This window comes from Anarhichas minor, unplaced genomic scaffold (assembly GCF_050575085.1).
Source record: "Anarhichas minor isolate MPS153535 unplaced genomic scaffold, ASM5057508v1 ptg000040l, whole genome shotgun sequence".
NCBI classification, from domain to species: domain Eukaryota; kingdom Metazoa; phylum Chordata; class Actinopteri; order Perciformes; family Anarhichadidae; genus Anarhichas; species Anarhichas minor.
This window is the reverse complement of record NW_027466486.1, coordinates 10,704,363-10,729,021: the sequence shown is the minus strand read 5'-3', so window position 1 is coordinate 10,729,021 and position 24,659 is coordinate 10,704,363. Positions and strand designations below refer to the sequence as shown.

Here is a 24,659-nt window from a genome sequence, read left to right as displayed (position 1 = left end):
TAGTGTGATCGGGTGTGCATGCATTGCTCTTCAGAAATAGCTTAGTGTAACATAAACTGATGGCAGTCTTTTTTCTCCCAGGGTTCTCAGGCGTCTATCAGAACGTATTTATGAACGGTTGCTCAAGTCAATGACAGCATTGTTTAGCATTAGAGAAAGAGAAATTGACAGATGTTTGGCACTGTATGCTGTCGATGTATCCTGATTTCAGTGAGAGCTTTGCCTGGGTTAAGTGTACAAACGTAATCTGTGGGTGAGCACTTCAAAGACTTTGAGACATGTCTTTCATAATCAAAAGCCATAATCCACATACTGATAGACATGGCTCAATTAGTTAAGTCAACAATGTGCTGGATGTAAAATTCATGTTCTTGGAGAGTGGTATGAGCCGCAGTGAATTCATCCATATTTATTATTTATGTTATAGAGGCCTGTCTATGTGGCCCGCTGAGAGCTGCCTTATGGCCTCAATGATTTCTGCAGCTACTCCCAAATGCTAATACATCACAGACTAATGCGTGTTAATGAAAGACTTAGGTTTGGTTTCTTAAGATATATGTACTGGCATCAATACTATACACTTAGGTTTTTCATTAATATTTCATCTCAGGACTTTTCAAGTAATGAACCAGTCAAACGCTTAGTAAAAAATTACCCCGCAAAGGTTATCTGACTTGTGATTAAGTTTTTTCACAACTTACATCTGGGCACTGGGACAGTTTCACCTGCGCACTGTGTCTATGACAATGACCTGTCGTTACAAGGGCTGTGACTGTCTCTTTAGTAATTACAGCTGTGTTTTCTTGAACGTCTGTTAAGTAGGGAGGGGTCTCCTTTGTTTGGCTGGAGCACAAAAGGAAGCTGCACAACTAAATGCTCCCACATCTTTGAGCCTTTTGGTGTTTACAGTGGTCACTCATGCAGGAAGTGATCAAGTCTCCAATATCACAGTGAGCGAGAAAAAACAATCCCCTCTTCCACAGTGAACCCCCACCTCTTTGGAGAGGCCGCAGGTGGGACAAAGTCTGAACCTAAAGGTCTATCCGATTCAGGCAGGACAGAGGAGGCAGAGACCCGTGACTTCTCACGCAGCCCAGTGGTGGGATGATCACAGCTGAGGGACAGGGAGCGAGGAATGGGAGGTGGGGGCAGGGAGATGCTCTGTGAGAGAATGCTGAGGGTCAGCTACAGCTGTCCGAAGGTTTATTGATCAGTAATAGCCCTGGGGGGGGGGGGGGGGGGGAGATCACCAGCACCTGCATCAGCTCAGCATGGATAACTGTCAAGATATGAACTGATTGAAATCACCTAAAATAAAGGATTGTTCATATATCTGTAATGTTTGTTGTTATATCGGCTGGTTAACATAAAGCCTCTTGTGATGACTGTTTTAAGACCCAACTTATGGTGTCATGGCTGATCTTTGGCAAAAAGATGTTAGTTTTTTGTGACACAAACAACTTACACACACATGTGTCATCTTCTACAGGTGCCTAATTATACTGATCAAGATGTAGGCCACTTCCATAGGATCGAGGTCATTTCCACTTATACTGAACAAAAGGTCACAGTCGTTTCTCAGTGAACAGTTTGATTTAACCAGAACATATACTACGGGTATTCAAAAACTTAAAATCTGACAGTTAAATGTGAAATTTGAAATGAAATGGGAACTTGGGCAATGCGGTAATACAGTAGGAAAATCTACTAAAGTGTTCCTTTACAGTTTCTTCTTATTGCCTATGCGCATGTAAGCACTTCACTGAATAGATGAGCGCGGTAGTAGCGTGAAAGCGGTCTCGTGCTACGGGGAATTTCCCGTCCACGTGTCTGAATACGCGCTGGAGAAGGCGGGACAAAAACAAACTCCACGGTTGGCTACAGCGTCGTAAATCACCCTTAAAGGGGCACGCTCCTCCTCGGCTAAGACGTATATAGTTGGACAACAGACCACACTCGCGTTTTGAAGGAGGGTTTATTTACCAACTTTCAGCACCACGCCCCGGCGGCGGAGTCAGTTTGGAGCTGACGTCGGCGAAATGAAATCGGCTCGCTGCACTTTTCCTCACAGAATGGAAGTTGTCGTGGAGGTGATACGGACTAAACCCGCTTGCATGCCAGGATATTGAACCGGTGTCCTTTTTTTCTTTTCTTTTTTCTCCGAGTACAAGTCAGCCTTTACAACGAAGCCCATCTCCGCGGTAAGCGCCTCAAAACACGTCGAAACGTCCTCTGCTGCGGTGTACACATTACACCAGCCAGTCGGCACGAGCGTCAACATTAAGGAACATCCGCGTCCTTAGGAAGAAGCAACAAGCAACGTGTCGCTGTTGACGTTGTGTTTCGACAGTTTAGGTGTACGTTATTGTATAGAAATGTCGAAGGAATCCAACTGAAAGAAGGTTTCGGTGTTACTCTGACATTCGTTCACGCAACGGAGATTTGAATTATACCGGCTTTCCCGGTTTACAGAGCTTAGTCGGTGAATGGACTTCAGACGGCAGGTTTGTGTCTCTGTCGTGTTTCGGTGTGTATAGACATGTAGTGACAGCCGTTCTCTCCGTAGATGAATATCAGTTCCGCGTGTGAACATGTAATTACATATTTTAGACGTGTATACCAGACATTTATTTTCAATTTCCAATTTATTTTACATCACTGCAAATGTATTCGTATCAATCTTTTTTCTTTTTTTTTTTTTCTTTTAAATCACTGCAAATGTATTTTCGAATAACAAAATTATAATTTTCGACATAATTTATATGTTTATGCTTTACTTTTTTTTTTTCCCCGTTTATTGTCGCAAGATACCGGCACGCTTTAAAGGTTAAAGGAGCTAACTCGTCATTATTGTGCACAATGTTACGGAGAGTAGAAATGGTGCGATGCGAGTCTTCTGATACCAGTGGATGGAAACTGTCAATAACAGAGCTGCCCCCCCCTCCCCCCCCCCCCCCCCCCGGTCCTTTTGTTCGGGTCATTCTGCAGCAGGGGGAGCCACTGTCTGACACAAACAGTCTGGACAGCAGAGCGCCGCAGAAAGCTGGAAAGTTGAGCCTCCGGGTTTTTTTTCTTTTCCCTGAGCCTTCCATGTTCTTACCCTGTGTTTTGTCGAAACAAAGCATTAAGCGGTTTTACACATAGGGTATATTGTGAACGCACACAGTATACGTCGTGAGGTCTAGGGCATGCTTAGAGACGGGCCAATCTGCTTATGTTGGGTGAAGAAACGAGAACTCCTTCCCGGGGGGCTGGCAGGCTGACAGACCAGGGTAGGGAGAGTGGTTAAGGATTTTCCTCAAAGACTGTCATTACCGTTTTGCTGTGGACCCTAATTTGGAAGTGTGGTAGTAGTCTAACCCTGCATTACAACTCCATTGTGACTCGGGGGCTAACTGTTGAGGCAACTTGAATTTCACCCGTATTTTGATAACTCTTTGACCCGCTGTGAGATTCAAGGTTGAGTGCAGAGCATCGTTGTCACTGGAGAGACTTCCCAAGTGCTCCTTGGGATTCTCGCCACACTGCGGTAGAGTTCCTTTAAATACTCATAATCGTGCTTTTTAAAATTATTCCTGTCATCAAATGTACACATTGTGTAAATTAAAGATATATATATATATATATATATATACGTGCACTGAGCACTGATATCTGCAATTGTTTGCTGTAAAAAGTACCTGATATCATGACTATAAGCAAGCAATCATGGTCGTTATTGAAGAAGACAAGCTCCTGTCCAAAGGGCTGCTTAGCATAGACAAGAGAGATTCTACCTCTCATTTAACTCTGTCAGCCCGACTCCCAGTTATGTAGATGTGGCTCAACCGAGCCTCCTAACCGCAGTGGATTGTGAGGTTTCATCACTCGGATGAACAGAGCCATTTGTCTAAATAAGCACCGAGCTCTTTGCCACAAGTGAAGGCAGATCGGGGTTTTCTTTCCCTCTTCCCCTACTCGTCCATGTCCAGTGTGGCTTTATTGATTTGAAGGCGCTCATTACACACCAGGTTGTCTATAATAACAAGGAATGCTCAGGAGGAATGAACGCATGATGAATGTGTCTTGAGATCATTCTCATTAGGACAAATGCAGAAGAGCTTACTCCCATCAATAGTGAATGGGATGCCTTTGATTCATATACAAATGTTGTTCACTCAGCTGTAGCTGTAATCTCTCTTGTCTCTGCCCCGTCGCTTTCTTAAGGCCGCCCATCTTATAGCGCCCTCGCATGGAGGATGAGGAGGACGATGTGTTTGAGCCGGACCCCAATTGCTGGCGCACCGTATTCAAGGAGATAAAGTGTGAAGACCGGGGCACGCAGACACCCGGCCCTGCCCTGGCACCCAACAACGGCATGCTGCCCTGTGGAGCCGCAGAGGAGCCCAGACCACTCTTCTACGGTGAGGCCGATGACGTACCGTGTTTCAAAAAGAGAGAAAGAAAAAAAAAAAGGGAACATTGCCCTGTGCGTGATAACCAGTGTTATAAAACTGGAGCACGAAACTATAATGTGAGACTCACTGTGAGAAGCGGGTAACAATTTTGCTGCACTGGCGCCTGATAGTCGTGATCACAGTGGCTTTTATGGTGTGTATGGAGTGTACCCAGCTGCTTTGCTATTCAAAAGGCGCCAGACTGGCAGTGCGACTGACGGGACGTGACAGGAGTGCTTACCTGCGTAAGCAGCGACTGCACAGAGAAGTGATTATCAGTGACAGCAACGTTACATTGGCAGCCATATACAAGTAATCATTCCGAAGTAGCTCCACAACGACTGACTGACCTAAAAACTGAGTCATGTGAGTTTGCTGCGTGCGTGTGTGTGTGTGTGTGAGTGACTTATGAAACATGACTCACAGTGTTTGATTATAAAAACAACAAACAGCTGGGAAAGTTGTGGTTAAAGCCAAGCGATCTGATTGGTCAAAGACACGTTCAACAATACTTGGCTGCACTTTGTACCTGTCGCATCTTTGGCATAGACCATAACCTCAGTAAAAAAAAACCACCCTGTCAGGTGTCATTGCTGTGTTTACATCTTTATGCGGTTGTTGACAAAATAACGAGTCTCAGCCTTGACACTCAACAGGCAACGCAGGTTTTCGATTGCACTTCCCGGCAAACTTTGAGCTTGTTGGGGATCAGGAAGCGAGGCGACAAGAGAGTGAAGGGGAGCAAAACGGGATGGAGCAGCTACCGCAGCAGCAACAACCTGTGGCCCGCAGTGTGGAGGCATGCATTGGCCAGAAACTCCAGCTGATAGGAGACCAGTTTCACCGGCAACACCTACAACTGGTGAGGAGGAAATGTGCATCCTGCTGACTATACAAACTCAAAGACAGGCCTGACGTTTGATGGCAGTAAACAAGTGCAACTGGCCACTAATATCCCCCAGCAGTAACATAATCTCCCCTTAGTGCCCTTCATGAAGTGTTGCGTGCAGACAACCCTAAAGTAGAAGTGTTTTTAGAGTGAGACTTTTTTCACATTTGTTTAATAGGTTGCTACCTGTGACTGCCACCAGGCAAACTAACCGTTGCCTGTTATTTGGATAGCACCTAGATAGGAGCCTCAAGCAACTAAATGAAATGCAACAAAGCCAGAAGGAAACACCATTATACAAGTCAGACTCTGACAGTCCTTTCATTCCAACAAGTAGTAGTAAATAAATAGTGAAACATGTCACACCTTGTTTCTTATGCAGGAGGAAATTAAATTTGTCAAATAAGCCACTTAAGAAGCTAAATACTTTATATGAACAAATTAGAAGGTGGAGCAGAGACTTTCCTTTATTGTTACAATAACTTTGGACTTAGTCTGCCAACTTTAAATGTGATCTGTTTAGTGTGGACCTGTCAACTGAAACTTAATGTAACATTTTGTACTGATTATGGCTCATTATATCAGTAACTTACATGGACTAAAACCGTCCACACATTAACGACAACATTCACACAGGTTGTTTTTTTTAAGTACATGTGGATCCCCCGATGACCTGACCAAGATTTATGGTGGGGCAAAAGTTTGCTCTCTTTTATTGTGTTTGCTCAGTGTTTGTTTTGAAGAGACTGCGCACATGCAGAAGTTACAGAGCCCAGCGTTTCACCCCCCCCCCCCCTCCCCCTCCCTACCCTCAAGCCAGAAACATTGCTGAACAAGGACAGCCCTTCCCCCACCTCTCCAACCCCAGGCTCCCCCCCTGCCTCCTCTTCCTGTTATTTCTCTCTCTCTCTCTCTTTCTCCCTTTTCTCCTGTTTCCTCAGTGTGCTGTGGAGGCAAGTGGCATGGAGGATAACCTGGCCTCAAATAACACATTGCATTCTGGTCAGGGTGACACTGTCCACTGAGTTTGTGTGCTGCATTGAGTTGCTTTCTACGAGGGAGTGTTGTACACCCGTGACACACTGATGTTTCAATTGGCTGCAACATCAAAAAAATATACACAAACCCTCGGGAGATTTTCTGCCGAGTTTCTAGTTGCACAACAGTCCAACACACGTACCTACTGACACGTTCACATTCAGACACACACGCATCCACACATGCCACTACGTCCAGGAGAAAGCAGAAGTGGCGGGAGAAGGTAAACATGTTGTAACCCGAAGCTCAGCGCGTGAGCCCCCAGGGGGACAGCTGTGGTTCCAGGGAGTCACCAGTCAGCCCCTTCCCTCGGCAAGAGGCGGCCACAGGAGACACCCAAATAAGAGGTCTACGCCGCCATAGAGAGGGGGGTAGGCTCCATAATGATGGCATAAGCATGTATACGAGCAAAGGGGGTTTGGAAATGAACCGCAAATGATCAAGTAACAACCATCTTCAGTTGTCTTAAAAGCTCCCTTTTCGGGGAAATGAGACCCTCCCTGACTTGCACATAATATAATTATGTTCTTTTTACTTCATACTCTGAAGTGCAAGACAATTTCAGATTTTCTCATGCACTTATCAAGTTATTTATACATCCCTGCAGCAGCTCAGCATGACTCATGTATTGTGAGACTGACAAACGCAAACAGACAACCAGACAGTCAGACAGGGTTGCTGCGATGTGTGTGTGTGCGTGTGTGTGTGTGCGTGTGCGTGTGTGTGCGTGTGCGTGTGCGTGTGCGCGTGCGCGTGTGTGTGCGTATGTGGGATCTACTGACGCACATCGGTGGCAGGCCTGGGTCAGGGGATGAGGAAGTGGCTTGTGCTGTTTTTTAACTGTTTGAGTAAACGGTAGAGAGGACAGTCAGAGTGAGACCGGCTGTGTGAAGTCACATCTTGAAGCTCAAAGAGACAGGACAAAGAAACACTGGTATTATGATAGTCAATAACAAATATTGAGAATATTTTCGTGTGACTATTGTTTACACCTAAGGTGGAGCATAAACGCTCCTGCCAGTGATAGGTGCTCAGAGCCGGTGTGGCTGGCTGTTGCTCGGGGATGTTTTTACAACACAAACACTGATGTGTGGTTTTGGATGTGTTATTCTACTGCAGCCTATAATTGCTATTTCTGGCTCTGGTTGTGCAATTAGATGTATCGTGTCGTGCGTGTGTACATGTTCATGCATGAACACACCCCACTTGTTGTTCAGCATTTTGCCGTCTCTCACTTCTCGCTATCACACGGTCTGACGGTCAGCACAAAAACTCTCACTCCACAATTGTGCCACTGTTTTGTCAGGGCTCATTCCTGTCTGCTGCTGTCAGTCGGGGATTGCAGTTATTCAGTGCAGACACTTGTCCCTGAGCCAGCCAAGTGCCTTTGACTGCCGTCCTCTTGATGGATTTGGGAGCAATGTGGCTTTGAGTGGCCCCTGGCGAAATGAGGGATTAGGTAGCGAAGGAGTGCTGGTGGATGCTGACAGATAAATTGCTCCTCAGCCAGAGAGGGCTGGAGGGGACGCCGGGGTCCCCAGAGAATGGCTGACATTAGCCGGCCCGCCATTTGAGACAAGGCAATAACGACAATCACAATGGCAGGAAGACTGCTCCAGTCTGCACAGGGCAAGGAGCAGAGTTAGGTTTCATCCCCATGTTTTTTTAAGAGAGACGACTCCCTGTGCTTTCGATAGGAGGTGTTGAAAGCTGGGTTGAATATCGCCTGTGTGTGTGTGTGTGTGTGTGTGTGTGTGTGTGTGTGTGTGTGTGTGTGTGTGTGTGTGTGTGTGTGTGTGTGTGTGTGTGTGTGTGTGTGTGTGTGTGTGTGTGTGTGTGTGTGTGTGTGTGTGTGTGTGTGTGTGTGTGTGTGTGTGTGTCTGCTCGCACGCAATGTTTGTCTGCTCGCACGCAGTGTTTGTGGCTTTATCTCCTCACTGTTCTGGTGAGGACACAGCACTCTCTCCTTTCAGCACTTGTAGAGGGGAGGAGGGGGGGGGGGGGGGGGTGAGTAGGGGTGCAGGAGTGGAGTTGCACTGGAAATGAAAACATACGAAGCTAGCTTTGGATATTTACTTTTCCTTCATTGTGCTGTGATGATGTTTGTTCACAGTGATGTCTATTTGTGCCACCCTCCATTATCCCATGCCGCTGCTCTTTGTATTTTTCCTTGGCTCCTTGTCTCCTCCCTGATGTGACTAATCCAGAGTCCGGGCTGTTTGCTCAGCAGATAAGGCAGAGCTTCTGAGCAGCTGGCTTTGACAGACAGCCCACATGGGACACCGATAAAGCACATCAGGCTAGTGTCAGAGTGACGACACCGAGCATCTGGCTGGACTCCGCCACTATCGCCGGCCAAATTTAGAGCACGAGTGTCATTTTGACAGTTGGTGGCGTGACTCATGACTAAGTTGCGACAGGCCTGTGCACCTCTCTCTCTCTCTCTCTCTCATTCTCTCTCTCTCTCTCTTTCTTTTCTTCCGTTTGTCTGGGCGTCTCTCTCAGCTTGGTAGAAGGGAGGGCAAGAAGTCACAGGAACATTCTGTTTCTGTTTAAAAAGAGTAATGGCTTCTCATGTAGCTTACGGTAAATACTCAAGCTTTGTAGCACGATAAATCCATCAGCTGACTCATTTTACACCTGAAACCTTTACTCTCTAATGTCTCCATTTATCGTTGCACGTATTGACAATAAACATACAGTCACTGTGCCGTCCTCGTCTTTGATCCCGGAGTTGTAACTGACTGTAGTCTCTCATGTAATTTAGTTTCGCCTTTTAAAGACGTGCCAAGTCGAGCCATGCTGGCTGCCAGCCCATCCGCCCTGTGCTGCATGTAAATATTAACTGTGTGTATATGGAGCAGACATTAAGCTATTATTATGGCCTTGTAAAAATATCCCCAGGCAAGATTTAGATGTGTCATAAAACAGAGAACTGGTTTTATCAAGAACTCCCATTTTTTTTTCTTTTGAACAAGTAGCGAGTGGTAGTGAGTATCGTGCACACATGCTGGTTGGAACCTGGCAAAGCTTCTGCAACACTCGCCAGGAATTGATAAGAGTAAAGACTTATCACAATGGCAGTTCTTGGTTGCTAACGAGGTCAATGTGTGGACACCACCTTAACAGCCATGTCAATATGGCTTATCTAATCCCTACCTTTTAGATATTTAGGCTTTTGTAAAAAAAAAAAAAAGGGTTGCACACTTTTGTGCACTGTCATGAAAAAGTATGATCTCAAGTCTCCCTCAGTTTACAACTCGCGTGGTCTGAAAATAGCTGCGGCATTATCAGGCGGTGTGGAGTCTGCCTTTCATCTGCAGATGAGCCGTTGGTCTACTGTACCTCTCTCGTGCAGATACGTGTTTCCCAGAGAGCTCCCTGCCTCTCATCACAAGCTCCCTAATCCCATTCGGTGCAATTATCTTATCTCAGCTTCTCAATGGCAAGAGATAGCATTATCCCCCCCCCCCCCCACTAATCGCACACAATCCAATTGGCTCGCAAACTCGAGAGAGTCTCCTCCTTAACCACTGGCTGCTGATCTCCGCCAGGAAGATTAGGAAAAAGTGTGACCGTATGATGGATGTGTTTACGGCTCGGAATGTCTGCTGGGAAGCCCGGGTTGTGTCGGGATCCCAAACACAAAGGGAGGCCTCTCTAATAAGTATTGTTGGCGACAGAAGCAGACTGTTGTGAAAATATCAGCGTTGTTCCGGTGTTTAGTTTTGTCTTACCCTCGTCTCAGTCGACCCCTTTCACTGTGTTCACTGTCAATCACCACACATCACAGGCAACACAGACTAAAGCTCACACTGAAAAAAAACCTTAAAGTGACTATTTCTAGTAAAGTCTTGTGTCGTTTATTTTTTTCAGTAGAGCGCACTAACTTGTATGATTTGTCTTCATTTGTTGCTTCAGTATCATCGAAACCAAAGGAACCAGGGGCGGATGTGGTGGCGCCTGGCCGCAGCTCTGCTCAGCCTTCTGTTTGACAGGGGCTTCATTGCTGGAGGAGGTGGAGCAGGACGGAGGTGAGGGGGGGGGGGGGGGGGGTCTCCCCCGTCTCTCTGAGGAACTGGACTCCTAATGACACTGTCAAATCTAACACGGGTCTGTTTTGGGGGAGAAAAGAAAGGAGACAAAAGGGTCACCGCGGGACGGAGACAACCAACTTTTATACAAGGTCGTGAGTTTTTTTCTTTCCAAGAAGATCGCCATGATGCTCCCGAAGATTCCGCGACAGGAAAATGTTCATATTTTGGTATACGTGTGGTGTAGTAGTTTTGTACAGTACATTGTTCTTGTTCAAATTTTTTGCACTTCAACATGTATCCATCTTTAATGACCTCCACAGACCCCGGGAATGCCTTATTCAATGTCTTCTGCCGAATGAGTATTGAGCAATTTTGAGATGAGGCGAGAGGACGTGGTTAGGAAATGAAAGGACATGTGGTGTGAGGTTTAATTTTCCGAAGTTTCCCAGGTGACCAGACAAGTTGATTTACTATTTTCCAAAGAGGCAACTTCTCAGAACAAAGCATTTTGCACCTCACCTCAATGGAACATTTATCTTTTCTTTAATTTCTTGATTTTGCTTTCTGTTTTTGTTATTTCCCGACTCCTCCATCTTCTTTGGTATGGTATTACGTTTGAACACGATCCCGCGGTATCATTCAAAATATTGGGAACAAAGTTTCTGCACGTGAAAAGGTCTGCTCACCGTAACTTGTAATCTAGATATCTTTTTTTTTTTTTTTAAATATGCACAGATGTTTTAAAGGCAAGCCTTTCTTCAGTCGCGTGCTGCATGTCAGAACAATGTGATGACTCAGGAAGTATCCGGGTGGAGTTTGCAGCGCTGAACATCAGTGACGGGTCAAACATGCCCGGTGACTGCCAGCAAACGTTAAAACAGCTTACAAGCTGTTATCGGGATAATTCATACTGGTTACAAACTTCAAGAAATAAGTTAATTGGACTTAATAAGTATTATGTTGAATGGCAGCAGAAAGTGCTTAGTCAACAGTGGACACTTGAAATACAAATCTTTTAGGCTAAACCCAAACAGATGAAGAGATCATTTTTATTGACTTATTACTACTGTTACTGATTATTTCAAGTTACTGATTATGCAACTCCCTTATTGTATATTATATTACTGTCAATATTATTACTACAATACATTATTATTACATTATAAGTTATGCCTATAACTTCCTTATTACTCTCCTGGGTGGCTGGATGTTGTCTGTGATGGAGCACGCTGAAGAAGGCCTGGGAAAGAAACTTTAAAGGATCCATGAAAAGATATTGAGATTAACGTGAGGCGGTGCTGACTTTTGCATGTGTTTTTAGAGGTCGAGCACCTGCGCACTAAATGACAACATTAAAGTAAAGCGCATTGTTTGTTATACGGAGCAAAATTGAAGTATTCTTTACCTGAATAGCAACTAAACAATTTGTCCCAAGTCCACCGGGATGATTTTATTCGGAATTTCAGTGAGAAGACTCATTCCTCCGTTGTTCCCACACTCAAGTTATCTCTTTAGTTTTCCGTGTGTTCTTTTCATGTGATTGTTTTCAGACCTCCATGCCCTTGAAGTGGAGCTGTGGATCCACTGTTTTTGCACTAGCCGTACACCCTTCAAGAGCTCAGATTGTTACCGCGCTAACCTCTGTCTTTGTATGAAGGTTTTCACTTATGGCTTGTTTTCTCGCCGCACCATTTCAAGATGTATTCACTCTCATGTCCAAGACAAGTAATCAATGTTGAGGCCTGACTAACTGCAGTCTGGCATTTGGATTGGATTCTAGAATGTTTCAGGCTACACACTAGAGTCACAATAGAGCCACACGCAAAAAGGTCTCTATCCTGGTTTATTGTTTCTTTTCACCGTGTGTTTTCTGAACACCAAACAATACTGCATAATCAATCTGTGAAACAGATCGTCTCAGGCTACTTTTATCGGGTTTTACATCATTTTGTATTCTGTTGGGTGATCTTTGGTGCTCAGATCCAGATTTGGGGACATTTTTAGTACATATAACCACTCAGCTAACAAAAAAGACAAAAAATGAGAAAGACTGTAATTATTGTTGAAATATGAATATGTTTAAAGACACTGTTGAGGATGCTGTTTGTTATATTTCCCATTGCTGAACCCAAGCCAACTTGTGGACCCAAGGAGCAGTACATATCAGGGGTCTGTAATTACTTGCTCCTTACGACGTGTCAAGTTTATCACTGCATAATTAGGGTTTCCTCTCATTCTCTGAAAGATTTCTCAGGGACAGACTTTGTGGGCTACTGGTAACCTTGAGAATCTGTGACATGGTTAGAAGAAGAAGCAGCGTTTTCACCCTTTTATTTATGACGGTACCGGTCGAGGTATTGTCAAGTCTTTTTCTTTTTCATTTCAGATAACGAAAATAAATCCTCCTGGACAATTGTCTCAGCACAAACGCATAAAGGTACAGTTTGACTGAGGAGACCGAGGCCGGCTGTGGTGGTGACGGGGGCTACTGAGCGTGTAGTAGTAAGGCGTGTGAGGTGCACTGAATGTGGTGGTGGTTGTAGTTTCCTGCGGATCCTGAACGCTGAGCCAGTCCCTATAGCGCCCCGTCTCACCATTGGCTCTTGACTTCCTCTTTGTGCTACTCCTTTATTACTTGTCTGTTATTCATCATCGGTTCATTTTTCTTTGTAATTTATTTTCTTTCCCTTCTTATTTATGTATATTTGCCCATTTCTACTGTATACACCCGTGTGTGCAATTACTTCTTATTTTTAGTTTTTTGTTTTGGACTTCAGTTGTGCCGGGCAGGTTGGCCTTCCTTTTACCTGACATTGCTTTATGTGACGCTCAACTCAAATTCTACTTTCTTTAGGATTGCTCATCTCCTTTAGGCTCTAAGACGTTTGTAGTTTGGCTTTTTATGAAGAACAACGGCTATGGTCAGAAAGAATTCATGTTGGTTCGATGCTTTTCGATGGTGGAAATGTTTCCGCAGTGCAAGTTCCATCATTGTTTCTCCCGCGTGCACTGCTTCTGTCAGAGCTTCACAGCTGTGAGGAGGACAATATTGTGTCGAGGAAGCAGTATATTCACCCCACATGTCCAAAGTGTAACTGTCGCTACCATTGGAATACATTGAAACCAACATGAATTCACCATGAGCACAGCTGCTGCTCTTCACGAAGAAGACAACTACAAACCTCACCTTTCAAGCCTATGGGATGGGCGTTGGATTTTGGGCGGTGTATTTCTCTTATACGGTTGTGATTTTCCAGGGAAGGGCCCGAACCAATTCAGACCTTTTTCATTATCTTCCACCACCCGATTCCCCAGTCATCACGGGTACATTCACAAAATGTGGTTTAGAAAAGCAGCAGTTTCTATGCAGTTTCAACAGGATATGACCTTTCCTTTGTAACTAATGAGTCATTACCCATCCCACCCATTGCTTATAACACACATGACATTAGAGATGCTTCAAAACACACATGAAAAGGTTGACTTCATATTAAGTCACTAGGCGTTTGTTTGTGTGTTCAATTCTTAAATCATTGTGTTGTAATCAACATGCACTGGAAAGTACTTTGTTTCTGTAGATCCCATGGGTCCCTTATCTGTTGTGTGTTAATGTCTATTCTATACTCTGGATTGTTCTATTGGGCTACTCTTGCCATGTGTCAGATGTATACCTGTGCATTCAACAAGTCGGCTCGGATTGACGGCCTGTTTGATTTATTTGAAAGGGAAACCAGCCACCGTGGTGCCCTGTATCATTTTGTTAGAATGAGGTTCCCAAGCTGCACTCATTGTTAAATGTGAGTGTGGAGAATCCCTAGAGTGGGACATGTATTTTATGGAAACCGTCAGTGTCTTGAATTTTGTAGTCCACTTTATATAAATTTGAAGTTTTCGAGGAAGGTTTTGATTTTAAATTTTTTTTTTACCGATAATATTTCTTCTTCGTGGTCTTTCTTAACTTTTTTAAAATGTATTTTCTTAAGAAAAAGGGTGTGCTTTTATAAGGACAGTTCATTGCTTGTAAAAACAATTTTTAATACTAGCAGGATCCTTCTTGAAGTCCATGAGATCAAGGGCATTTTTTATATAAAAAAAATGAACTTGCAACATTCCTTGCACAACTCACCGTGGTGTAAAAAACAAAACCAAGCAAACCAAAATAATTCATGGTTCTGGTTGCCTTGGCTCGTGAGCTGAGAGCTATGGAATATTGGCCCGTCTTTAAAGAACAGATAAACGTGTACATGTATTTCTAAAAACCCTGGAATATGCCTTTAACTGCTCAGTTTCAACGAAGTCTTGATTATCACACACTCTCTGTAAACCAAGAAAATGAGACCCAGCGAAAAATGTAGCATTTTTGTAAACATTGACTGTGTGTTTTCGAGACTCTACTGTGCACTCATTTTTGTGTTTATATATTTTTTTTTTGGTTGTTGATATAATATGGAAGTAAAGACAATTTGTTCTGTAGTGCAATATGCTGTACATATGGAGCTTTGCTCTACAAATCTTTTTTCTGGATTTCTTGTTGTTTATTGGTACTTTTTTTTCAATAAAATTTTATTGAAGGTGTCAAGTTGCATTAAGTTTGTCTTTACAGGAACAAATAACACCATGCTACTAATGCTCTTCTTAAGGGAAAAAAAACTTCACTTAATGTGTAAGAAAAGCAGGAGATTGATGGCTTAAGTACAATAGCAAAATCAGATGAGTTATAAAAATGATAGACATGCAAAATAGATTTTCAATAAGTCCAGTCTTTCACAACTGAAAACTGTTTTTCTCTTAACTGGAACTGAATTCTGCTGCTCCCTTCCCTCTTGAGCCCAAGCTTTTAGTTTAAGGAGTTATATTGTGAAAGTAAGCCGCTGATGGATTAGCCGAGTGTCTGAGGCTAGCCAGGTGTTTGAAGCTGGCCAGGCGTTTGACAGAGACCATGCCCATCACATCCCTCCTGCTGTTAGGTCATTAAATTAGTGGGAGCACTGGGGCCTCCAACCCTTTCTAATAACCGCTGTCTGCACTCTACGCACATACAATCAAGTGTTGCATGACAACTGACTGAGCCTATGTAAAGAGCAAATGAGTAGCTCGCACTGCAGTGCATTGCACTGTCGACTGTGTCTCCTGCAGATTAGTTACACTGCAGCATGGATGCCCTCGAGGCACGGGAGTGATTGATTACTCTCGACAGATACAATCGTGAATGTTTAGTGTGTATTTCTGGTTTGTGTGGTGAGCGAAAGTGCATTCTCCTCACAGAGTTTTAAAGAAGGTACAGTATATTGTTTTCATTTCTATGGATGATACTTTATTCTAAATCGCTTATTAAATCTAATATAAACGTGCTTGTGTTACAGCGTGCTTAAAATCACACTGCGTTGCTCTTTTATTCACCATACCAGATGGCTTACAGTCACCTCCCTCGGGGCTGACGCGTGGCACTTCTATTGTCGTGCATGCCAGGTACGGTTTCACGCTGTGCCGACGCCCGACTCACCTGTTTGGCCACTCGCTGCAAAACAAAACTCCCTTGTCTGCGGCACAAACACATGCACACAATGACAGAGTGTGTCAGAGGATGTGGTTGAAACAGAACAACAGCTCCTGCCCCAGTCACGGTTGGTTTAGAGTACACAACTGTTCAGTGCTCCCCTCTCAATCCTGTGTCTTAGGTGTTTTAAGTGTAGGAATTTCAAGCCTTAATAGGAGCTAATTAACAGTGTTATTTATACAACTGTCAAAAACATAGAAGAATCATGTGACTAGAGACCCGGGTGTCATCTCTGCAGAAGAGATTGTTAAAAAAAAAAAGATATCCTAAATTTAAACCCTGTGTGCCAAAGATGTCCTCTGTCTCCTTTGCTGTTTACCTCGCCTTCATGGCTCCTACGGTCCCCTCCTCTATACGCTCAGCACTTTAATGGGGAGAGCATCGGCTTTCCCTGGCCCAAACAATGGCTCCTCTGTTCCCCTGGCCTGGCCGCCTGCTGAAAGAGACACCCATTAGAGAAGCGTCTATCTCTGGGGTCAGGCCCAGGGGTCACGCACAAGTACGGCTCTTGTTTATGTCTGCAAAGCCAATGAAAACACTGCAGCCTACGTCGTTAACTCCTACTCGCCTGGCTCTCCAGCAGACTGAAGAGGAGGTTTCTGTTTGAGGTAAAGTCACATAGTGCAACACATTCAACCGCAGCTTCAATTTGCCCCTCCTGCTAAAGTGGTGCGTTGTGTCTCTAAGTGAATAAAGTAGCTGCGTGAGAGAGAACAACAGCAAATAAGTGTTGACAGGCACCTCAGCACCTGCTCCACGGCACCAGCCCCCCCCAGGCCCTGAAAACAACTTCAAGTAGCTCCTCAATCCAGCACACAGAGGCAATTACTAAATTATCACCTATGAGCTCACCATTTTCATTGAGCTATACTTTAATGTAAGTGTGATTTGAGGACAGGAGCTCTGCAGTCTCAAATGACATTAATGAGTCGCTGACTCTTTTCATTCGCCGGCAGCAACACAGAAAGGGCTGTACAGAAAAGGTTAGAAATGATTTGTCTTCAGCTTAATGAGTAACCTAATGAGTCACCTCACCGTACAGCTTGAAGTGTGCATATCAATGGTTCCTGTCTAAAATAAGAGAGACAAGTGGATTGCCATGAAATGTAGCACATTCCTATAATAAATCCTACCAACTTTTCCTCCAGCATCACAAACGGGTTGACGTTGTTGTTTTTTAGTTAAATATCTCCTCGGCTGTTGAATGGATTGCATTTAAATTTGGTAGAGACATTCATGTCACCCTCAGAATGAATTGTGATCAGATCAGGTTTTTAGGTAGTCCAATACTTCAGGTTATGACCAAATACTGAAAAGCTATTACATTCCCATCAATCTCAACTCTACGCTACCTCGTAGTTAGTGCTAAAAAGCAAACGTTAGCATGCTTGCACGCAGAACTACCACGGTGTGCACGTTAGCATTTAGCTCAACACTGTGTCCAAGTCTTTGGCTTCACAGAGCTGCTATGGCTTTGGAAACTTTAGTCTCGCTGGTTTGATGGTGGTTATGTTCTTTGCACGCAGGTTTGAGCTGCAAGGTCTGTCACTAAGTTGAACAATGATGATGATATCTGCCACGTGTGAGCCACCAGCACCACATTCACTCGTTTCTCATTACCTATACTCCCCTAATAACAGCCACAAACACACACACACACACACACACACACACACACAATCCTCCTCCTTCAATCTTGACAGCAGCAAAACACTGCAGGCAGACAACTCTACTTTGAATTGAATAGAATGGTATTAGGTAGTTATGCAAACGTTTTTGTTGTGTTTGTTAAACATTACTTTGTAAATGCCACTGTGTTGTTACACGCTTCAGCTTCGTGTCCACAAAATATGACCACATGAGTAGAAAACGTTTTGACACCACACTCGGCTCCTTCCAGTGTCAGTCAAGGCGAAGCAACGCGCCCGCCTCAGCCATAGATATATTTGAACACTTTCCATTCTTCTTTCTCCCCTCTTTGCACACATCTGGTGCTCAGGCGGGCAGTTGTCATGGGAATAAGCAGCTAAGCCAACAGTGTTGTGCTGCGCAGGGGGAGAGGGGCTGATCGGGGTTCAGCTGGGCATGCCGTGGGCGTAGCAACTCAGCAACCATCCCCAACCCCCCCCCCCCCCCCCTCTCTCTGCTGTGACTGAACACAGCTGACCTCCTCTGGCAAAGACCCCAACCCTAACCCCCACCCCACCACCTCCTCCAGCCTGCTCTGCTCCGCTCTGCCACCCTATCACAGCTGGGAGGAGAGCCTGCAGAAATTGATCTGTTAACACTTTGTAGCTGATAATAAAATAAACAGTCCTGGTTTTTGCTTTTGCATCTGGGTCATTCTCTCACTTTTAAAAGTCCCCGTTTCCCTGCTACTTTGACTTCCTTTAATCTGCTGTGCTCGACCAGCTCTTTTCTTTACTTTCTCTGCTAGAGGAGAGGTTGGGCAATCACTACACAGCACTGTGAGTTCCCTTTGTTTACCAAGAGCAACCCAGCAGTGCTTTGTTGAGCAGCAGTCACTCCCGGCCTCACAGCTGTGACACACACACACACACACACACACACATGCACAGAGCAGAAATCTCTGACTCACAAACACTGGCAGTATCCTGTGGTCAAGGGGAGGGATTTAAAATCCTCAGAGCACAGCACATGAACCTGCTGAACTTGTCCTCTCCGTCTCCTGCTGGCTATTCTCCCCTCTACATTTTCCAACTTCATCGCTTTTCTTTAATATTTTCGTTTTATCCACCACCATTTGGACCCAATTAAAAGATACACCCTGTAAAGACTGCGCACCGCAGGCGGCTGTCTCTCCACACGTGTGAAAATCCATTCAGCCCGGCATGGAGCTGAGAACCTAATTATGATGGAGGATGTCACTCAATACACCGTACATAAACAAGACGGGTCATTGTTGGGAGCTAATTGGCAGGGAAAAAGGTTCCTGGAGCAAAATTTAAAAAAAATAAGGAGTCACTGTGGTTTCCTGTGGACACACGAGGAGCCCTCTACGCTGGCACGGCCTGTGGTGTGCAGTAATGAGAGAAGAGCTCGCCTCATGCACGGTTTCCAGACGCACTGTCATCGTTGCAAGCAGGCAGCACGCATAAAGGAGCTGCATAAAGGAGCTGCATGAAGCCTCCGAGCAACAGAACAGGGCCAGTTCAGTGGGTGCGTTTTATTTGGTTGTTTCACTCAGCAGGTTGGCAGGGCGCCAGAGACGTCAGGCAGGCAGCCTGTCTTGTTAGCACACCTCACCTTGATAACAGGAGTGTGGAGAGAGGGACGAGGCCGAGGGAGAAAAACAACCAGCACACCAGGGGTGGGGCTCTAGGACAACTGTGTGTGTGTGAGAGTGCGTGGGTGTGTGCGTGTGTGCGCGTGTGTCTTTGTGTAGGTTTCGGTGCGTGTCGGCTCACGCAATGGACCTCCTCCAAACAGTAACAACTGCAAAAACATTGGGTTGAGTGTTAAACTCAGAGCCGTTTTTCCTGAGCTCATGTTTCACAACAGAGCACCAGGCGCTCCCCTCCCTCTCTCTCTCTTTCTCTCTCTCGCTCCTTTTCTTTTTCTCTATAACTTTTTTTTTTTTTTTTACCCTCGCCTCCCATCCCCCACTTCCCTGGCATTCTTTCCCTTCTATTATTTTCCTTACTTATTAGCTCTGTTTTTCTGCACTCCCTCACTATCTGTATGTCTATCACATACGCATACACACTAAACTTCTCAACCCCCCCCCCCCCCCCCCCCTCCATCCTTACATACAGGCCCTCCTCCCCCTGCCTCTCTTGCTGGCTGTTGTTGCTGACCGACAGTGCTGATTTACTCCAGGTTTGGCTGGCTGCCAGCTCATCTCAAACAATTGCATGAGCCACAGGGCCGGCTGGCGGAGCCAAGTTTGGATGGCAATAAACAAAGTAGTAGATTGGCTCCTCTCCCCTCCTCCCAGTCCAACCCTAATCTTTGTGATCACTTCAAAACTTTAGGAACATTATTCTTTAGCTTGTACCGTAACCAAATGTTTTGAGTCCCTGGGAGACCCCTTTCTGGGAATAAATATAGCTGCACATTATTTATCCAAATAGCCAAAAGTTGTTGGCAAAACCAAGACTTTCTTCAATCTTTCTACTACATTAGAGCTATTTCTATCTCTCTCTCTATTTTGCACTGTACTTAATTGTCCCTCAGAGAGAAGAGTCCAGACGTTCATCAACCAGTTCATTTCGTCTTCTTCACACACAGCCGTCTCAGCACCGCAGCAAACCGTCGCCATCCCTGCATGCTGATTGGCTAATGCGATTTCCCAGACGACTGTGGGTAAACTCTTCAACCCGTGCTTCTCAAAGAATTGAGAAGTAGTGGTGCTTGAGACCTGAAAATGGGGAACCACCTGGGACTGAAGCTCAGAGAACCAAACACGCGCCAATCGTCTCATTTCTGGCTTCTCATCATTAACCTGTGGTCACCTCCATTCCACCATGGGAGGACATGAAAACCCTGTTGAAGATAAACAAAACAAGCGAAACACAGAATCTCACTAATAACTTTGGGGAAATGGGACAGAGGAAGTTCTGTGCAGGGATGATTAAAATATCTGTAATGAAGCTGTAATTCTATTCCTGTTTTCAAAAACAGCTAACTTTTTGTAGCTGATGTTTTGGCACAATGGCTCTATTTAAAAAAAAATAAATAAATAAAATGTGATTCTGACAGGCGGTCCCTGCAGAACTCCGTCAGGGGAGCGCAGCAAAGCAAAAACAAGACAAGCCATTCCAATGAACAGATTTTCTCATAAATTATTCTCTTCCAAGACAGTTGAATGAATTTCAAATGCAGACAGAGATGAGGGTGGGCTGGAAAACAAAGTAACGGTATAATGTGAACTCGTGTGCAACATTTGTTTTTGACAAGTCCAGCCCAACAGTTAAACTGATTGTGGTGATGATGATAAAAATATCTCCCCACTTCTATGCTAATGCTGTTTGTTGTATGCAAAGTTCACCTACAAATACTGTTATGGCCTCGAGGGTTGACCTTAGCTCCTTGGTATTTCTCTTTGTGCTCCATGTAGAGCTGTGGACCGTTGCATGCTAACTATATGCGATGTGGTTGAGTTGACCCTCTGAGGTTTATGTCTGCTCCTATTATAGATAATTGTGCTTTCCAGCAGTGGCCCTGTTTTGGTCACAATCTAGTTCCCAAACCTGACACAACAGACGTACTAACGCAGAACAACAACTGCATTATCACCCACTGAAGGTGATGTGAAACTCCTACGACGGCCATGTGAAAGTATCCCTGTGGCGCGCTTGTTTTTGTGGTGTGCACAATGTTCCTCTCGATGCTGCGACACCATGTAGACAGAGCAGGCAGCTCTGCAGACTTGTGAAAGGGTGTGAGGGTTTCATGTGACAGCGACTGTGCGCTGTGTTGTGGTGTGGTGAGGTGTGGTGAGGATGGGCCCTGCCTGGCGAACGGCTGCGACGCCGGAGAGAGACGGCGGTGAGCCTTGTGGTCGCAAGCAGACGGAGTGCAGCCGCTGAAAGTCACCACACCTGGCAAAGGCAGGCAGGGGCTCTCAACTGTAGCCTGACCACTCCGAAAGCCACCAGCACACTATGTTATTACATCTTGTTGAGCATTATAACATGGCTGATCATTTGGGTTTGACATGCATGGAGCTGCCGGCTCGTCACAATGGCAGTGTAGCGATGTCTGCGAACCCGGGCCCCCCTCCTATCTCGCTGGCAAATGTTTCTATAAATCAAGGTTGTTTTGAGAACACCTCCTGATACTGTTTTCAAGGTTTCCTGGGGAAAACAGCGGGCGAGCGTGATCTGGCTGAAAGTAGATAACACAGATGTAAATAACTCCTCATCTCCAGCTTCGGTGATAACAAGAGGCCTAACACCATTGTTTCTGGCACACCCTGACCTATGACAGTTTGACAAGATCACAGCCCGCCAGATAATCGCACAGAAGTTGGCTCTCACTTGAAAACAGAGAGAGAGTTTTCTATCATCTTCCCCCGGCGTTATCTTACCTCCAGCATGTCCCCTAATGGGTTTACACTGAAAATCTAGCAGATTAACAGCATTAGGCTTAATAAATCCAGTCATGGGCGCGATAAAGACGGGGCTGGGGAATCTAAGCTGTAGCCGGTCCCTCCCTGCTGGGCTCCAACATGGGAGCACTGCTCTAATCTGGATACTAGCGGAGGGATTTCATACTAGGAAAAATGACATCAGCTCTTAGACTCCATTGGTTTTAAGGCAAAAGACAGATTAATTAAAGGACATGGTGAATATATCAAGACGTCTACATGGAATCAATGACTCATTGTAACAATATCGATGCTAAATGGCTTATTTTTAGCAACTCATTTGCTAAGTACGTAGCTACGGCAACTTTACGTCCGACTATGACAATGTGGATCCACAGTCGGTCTCATTTAGGCTGGTTGCTTAATTCAATACAGTGAGACTCTGTCCCACTATATCATTTAGCGGGCTGGTCTCAGTCGACTCATTCAAACACGTTGTTCCCTCGAAAAAAACAGATTTCTTGTAAAGGCCGTTCCACCTCAATGAATAGAGGGCATCCAGGGATGAATGGTGACTGCTCTCACGGGCCCCCAGACAATACTGACTCCTACAATGCCTTTAGCTGGCACACAGATTTCAGTAATTAGACTGTGACTGTTGCTGGCAGGGGGCCAGGGTCAGAGCCAGAGGAAGGGGGTAAAGGCACACTTGCGCGCACACACACACACAGAATGTCCAAAGCTTTCCCATCCTGCTGCCCTGCCATATTTGTCCTTATAAGCGACTATCCTTCAACCCCCCCCCCCCCCCCTTCCTCTATTCTCTTGTGCCTCGTTTTTATTGGTCTGAGTCAGGGTCCCGGGGTTTGTTGGGTTTGTTTACTGCCGGGTAGTTTGGGCTTTTTAGGGGGGGGAGGGGTAATTACAATGGTGGGGAAAACAAACAGAGGATGGAGCGAAATGGGACTTGGCCCATGGTCACATGGGAGTTATTTATTCATTATTGGTCCAATGGGAACCTTTGTTTTCTTTGCTTTAGGATGTTTAGATGGGGAGGTGCAGACAACAAATATATTGTGAACCGGTAAATCTGCTGATTCATTTGGGGGCAATGTTGCAAGATGTAGTTAATGTGAAGTACAAGCATGTCGTTTTTGGCTTGTTATGTCCATTTCTAAAAACAGATGAGTGTGCAGCAGAGGTGGAGTTGAGCAGGCGTCTGCAGAGTTCGGTGCACTACTGTCGGCTTGACTTTGCTTCTCCCCTCCTTTTTGCTCTCTCTCTCTGACTACCTCCATGAACTCAGGCTGAACTGTCCCGTACTGCCGAGGTTTTATGATCTACATATCATGGTCAGTCACCCCAAACCAGCGCTGGTTGGCAGAGTGGCGTCGAGCGGTTAGCAACGCAAGACAAACTATCCAGATACCATCTTGAACTCTTGAACTTATCGCAGATGTAAAGCCAGAGAGCGGGCAATCAGTCTCACTCCGTCTCTTTAAATATGTCTCTCTATCTCTCTTCTTGTCTTTCAGGCTCATGGCAGTCAAACTTGGTGGTGAATTTGCTAGCGTAGCCAAATGTCTATGTTGTTACTATGATGTTTCGTTGCAAACAATCACCTCTCATCATGGTTGTTTTTATGAGTTTGAGCAACGAGTGTCTGGACATCGTCTTATCCACTCCAGCGTAGTTTTCCCCAGGGGGAGGGCAGGGGAGATGGGGGAAGGGACGTTGGCAATCCCCTGCTCTCACGCACCCCCTAGATTAGAACATTAGAAATCACAAGTAGGGAACAAGACAGAAATACCCTCGGTGCCTACAGCCCCTCCGCCATTTGTGACCCCGGGGTCATCGGCTTGGTAGCGACCTCTGCAAACCCACAGGTCGACACACGGGGATCAGCTGGTGGTTTCAGTGGAGTTGTACAGAGGTGTAAAACAATATGAACAAGAAAAATACACCGTCGAGCGAGTTCAATTTGACATGGAACGGTGAATCATCTAAAAAAAAGGACTCTGGTTTTTCTTTAAAAATACGACCTAATAGATGTGAAAGTCTGATTTTGTTATGTTATTTTCTCAAGCATTAAGCATTGAGTTCAAACAGGAGCTCCATATGACAATACATATGAAAGTCCGATTTTAGTTGATTTCCAGCAGTTTGTTATAACATGTAACCATCTAGTAATTGCGCATAGTGTATTTAATGTCCTATAGACATATATCTCTTTCTGTTCCCTATTTCTCTCACAGCACATCGCCTGACTCGCTTATTTGCTGCACAAGCCAACTTAATGTTTGCGGCACAGGCCCTCATGTAGCAGTGTTTACCAATGGCTGTATTAATTCAGTGTCATGCTGCAGCATTTGAATAATGAAAGCTGCAGCAGCTGGGCCTCTGAGGGCAAGACACAAGAGACCTTTTCTCTCTTTTTCTCTCACTCTCTGTTTCTGTTTTTGTCCTCTCAACAACTTCTCTCACGTGGTTCTCACACCCCGAAACCTCACGCTTTCAATCACGCCCATGAGGTTTGAGCATGTCACAATGGCACCAATTCCCTGGAGTCTACAGAGCCAAGTCATGCTCATGCTGCTGCATGGCACAAGGGGGTTTGTGTTTGAATTAATGCGATAATCAGCACAGAGAA

The 24,659-nt window shown here is 45.1% G+C and overlaps 1 protein-coding gene across 4 annotated transcripts; it reads left to right on the top strand.

The window, feature by feature from the left end:
• The first annotated feature begins 1,985 nt into the window (after positions 1-1,985).
• On the top strand, positions 1,986-14,975 carry bmf1 (BCL2 modifying factor 1). 4 transcript variants are annotated; one of them, XM_076107724.1, is made up of 5 exons: positions 1,986-2,201; positions 2,989-3,272; positions 4,207-4,403; positions 5,093-5,298; positions 10,285-14,975. In XM_076107724.1, the coding sequence occupies exons 3-5, from the start codon at positions 4,232-4,234 to the stop codon at positions 10,399-10,401; spliced, it is 495 nt and encodes a 164-aa protein (XP_075963839.1). In that variant the 5' UTR covers positions 1,986-2,201; positions 2,989-3,272; positions 4,207-4,231; the 3' UTR covers positions 10,402-14,975. The 4 variants fall into 4 exon arrangements, with proteins under 4 accessions (XP_075963839.1, XP_075963840.1, XP_075963838.1 ...); XM_076107725.1 differs by lacking the exon at positions 2,989-3,272 and having other exon boundaries at positions 1,986-2,504; XM_076107723.1 differs by having other exon boundaries at positions 1,986-2,504; positions 2,989-4,403.
• Positions 14,976-24,659: the final 9,684 nt, after the last annotated feature.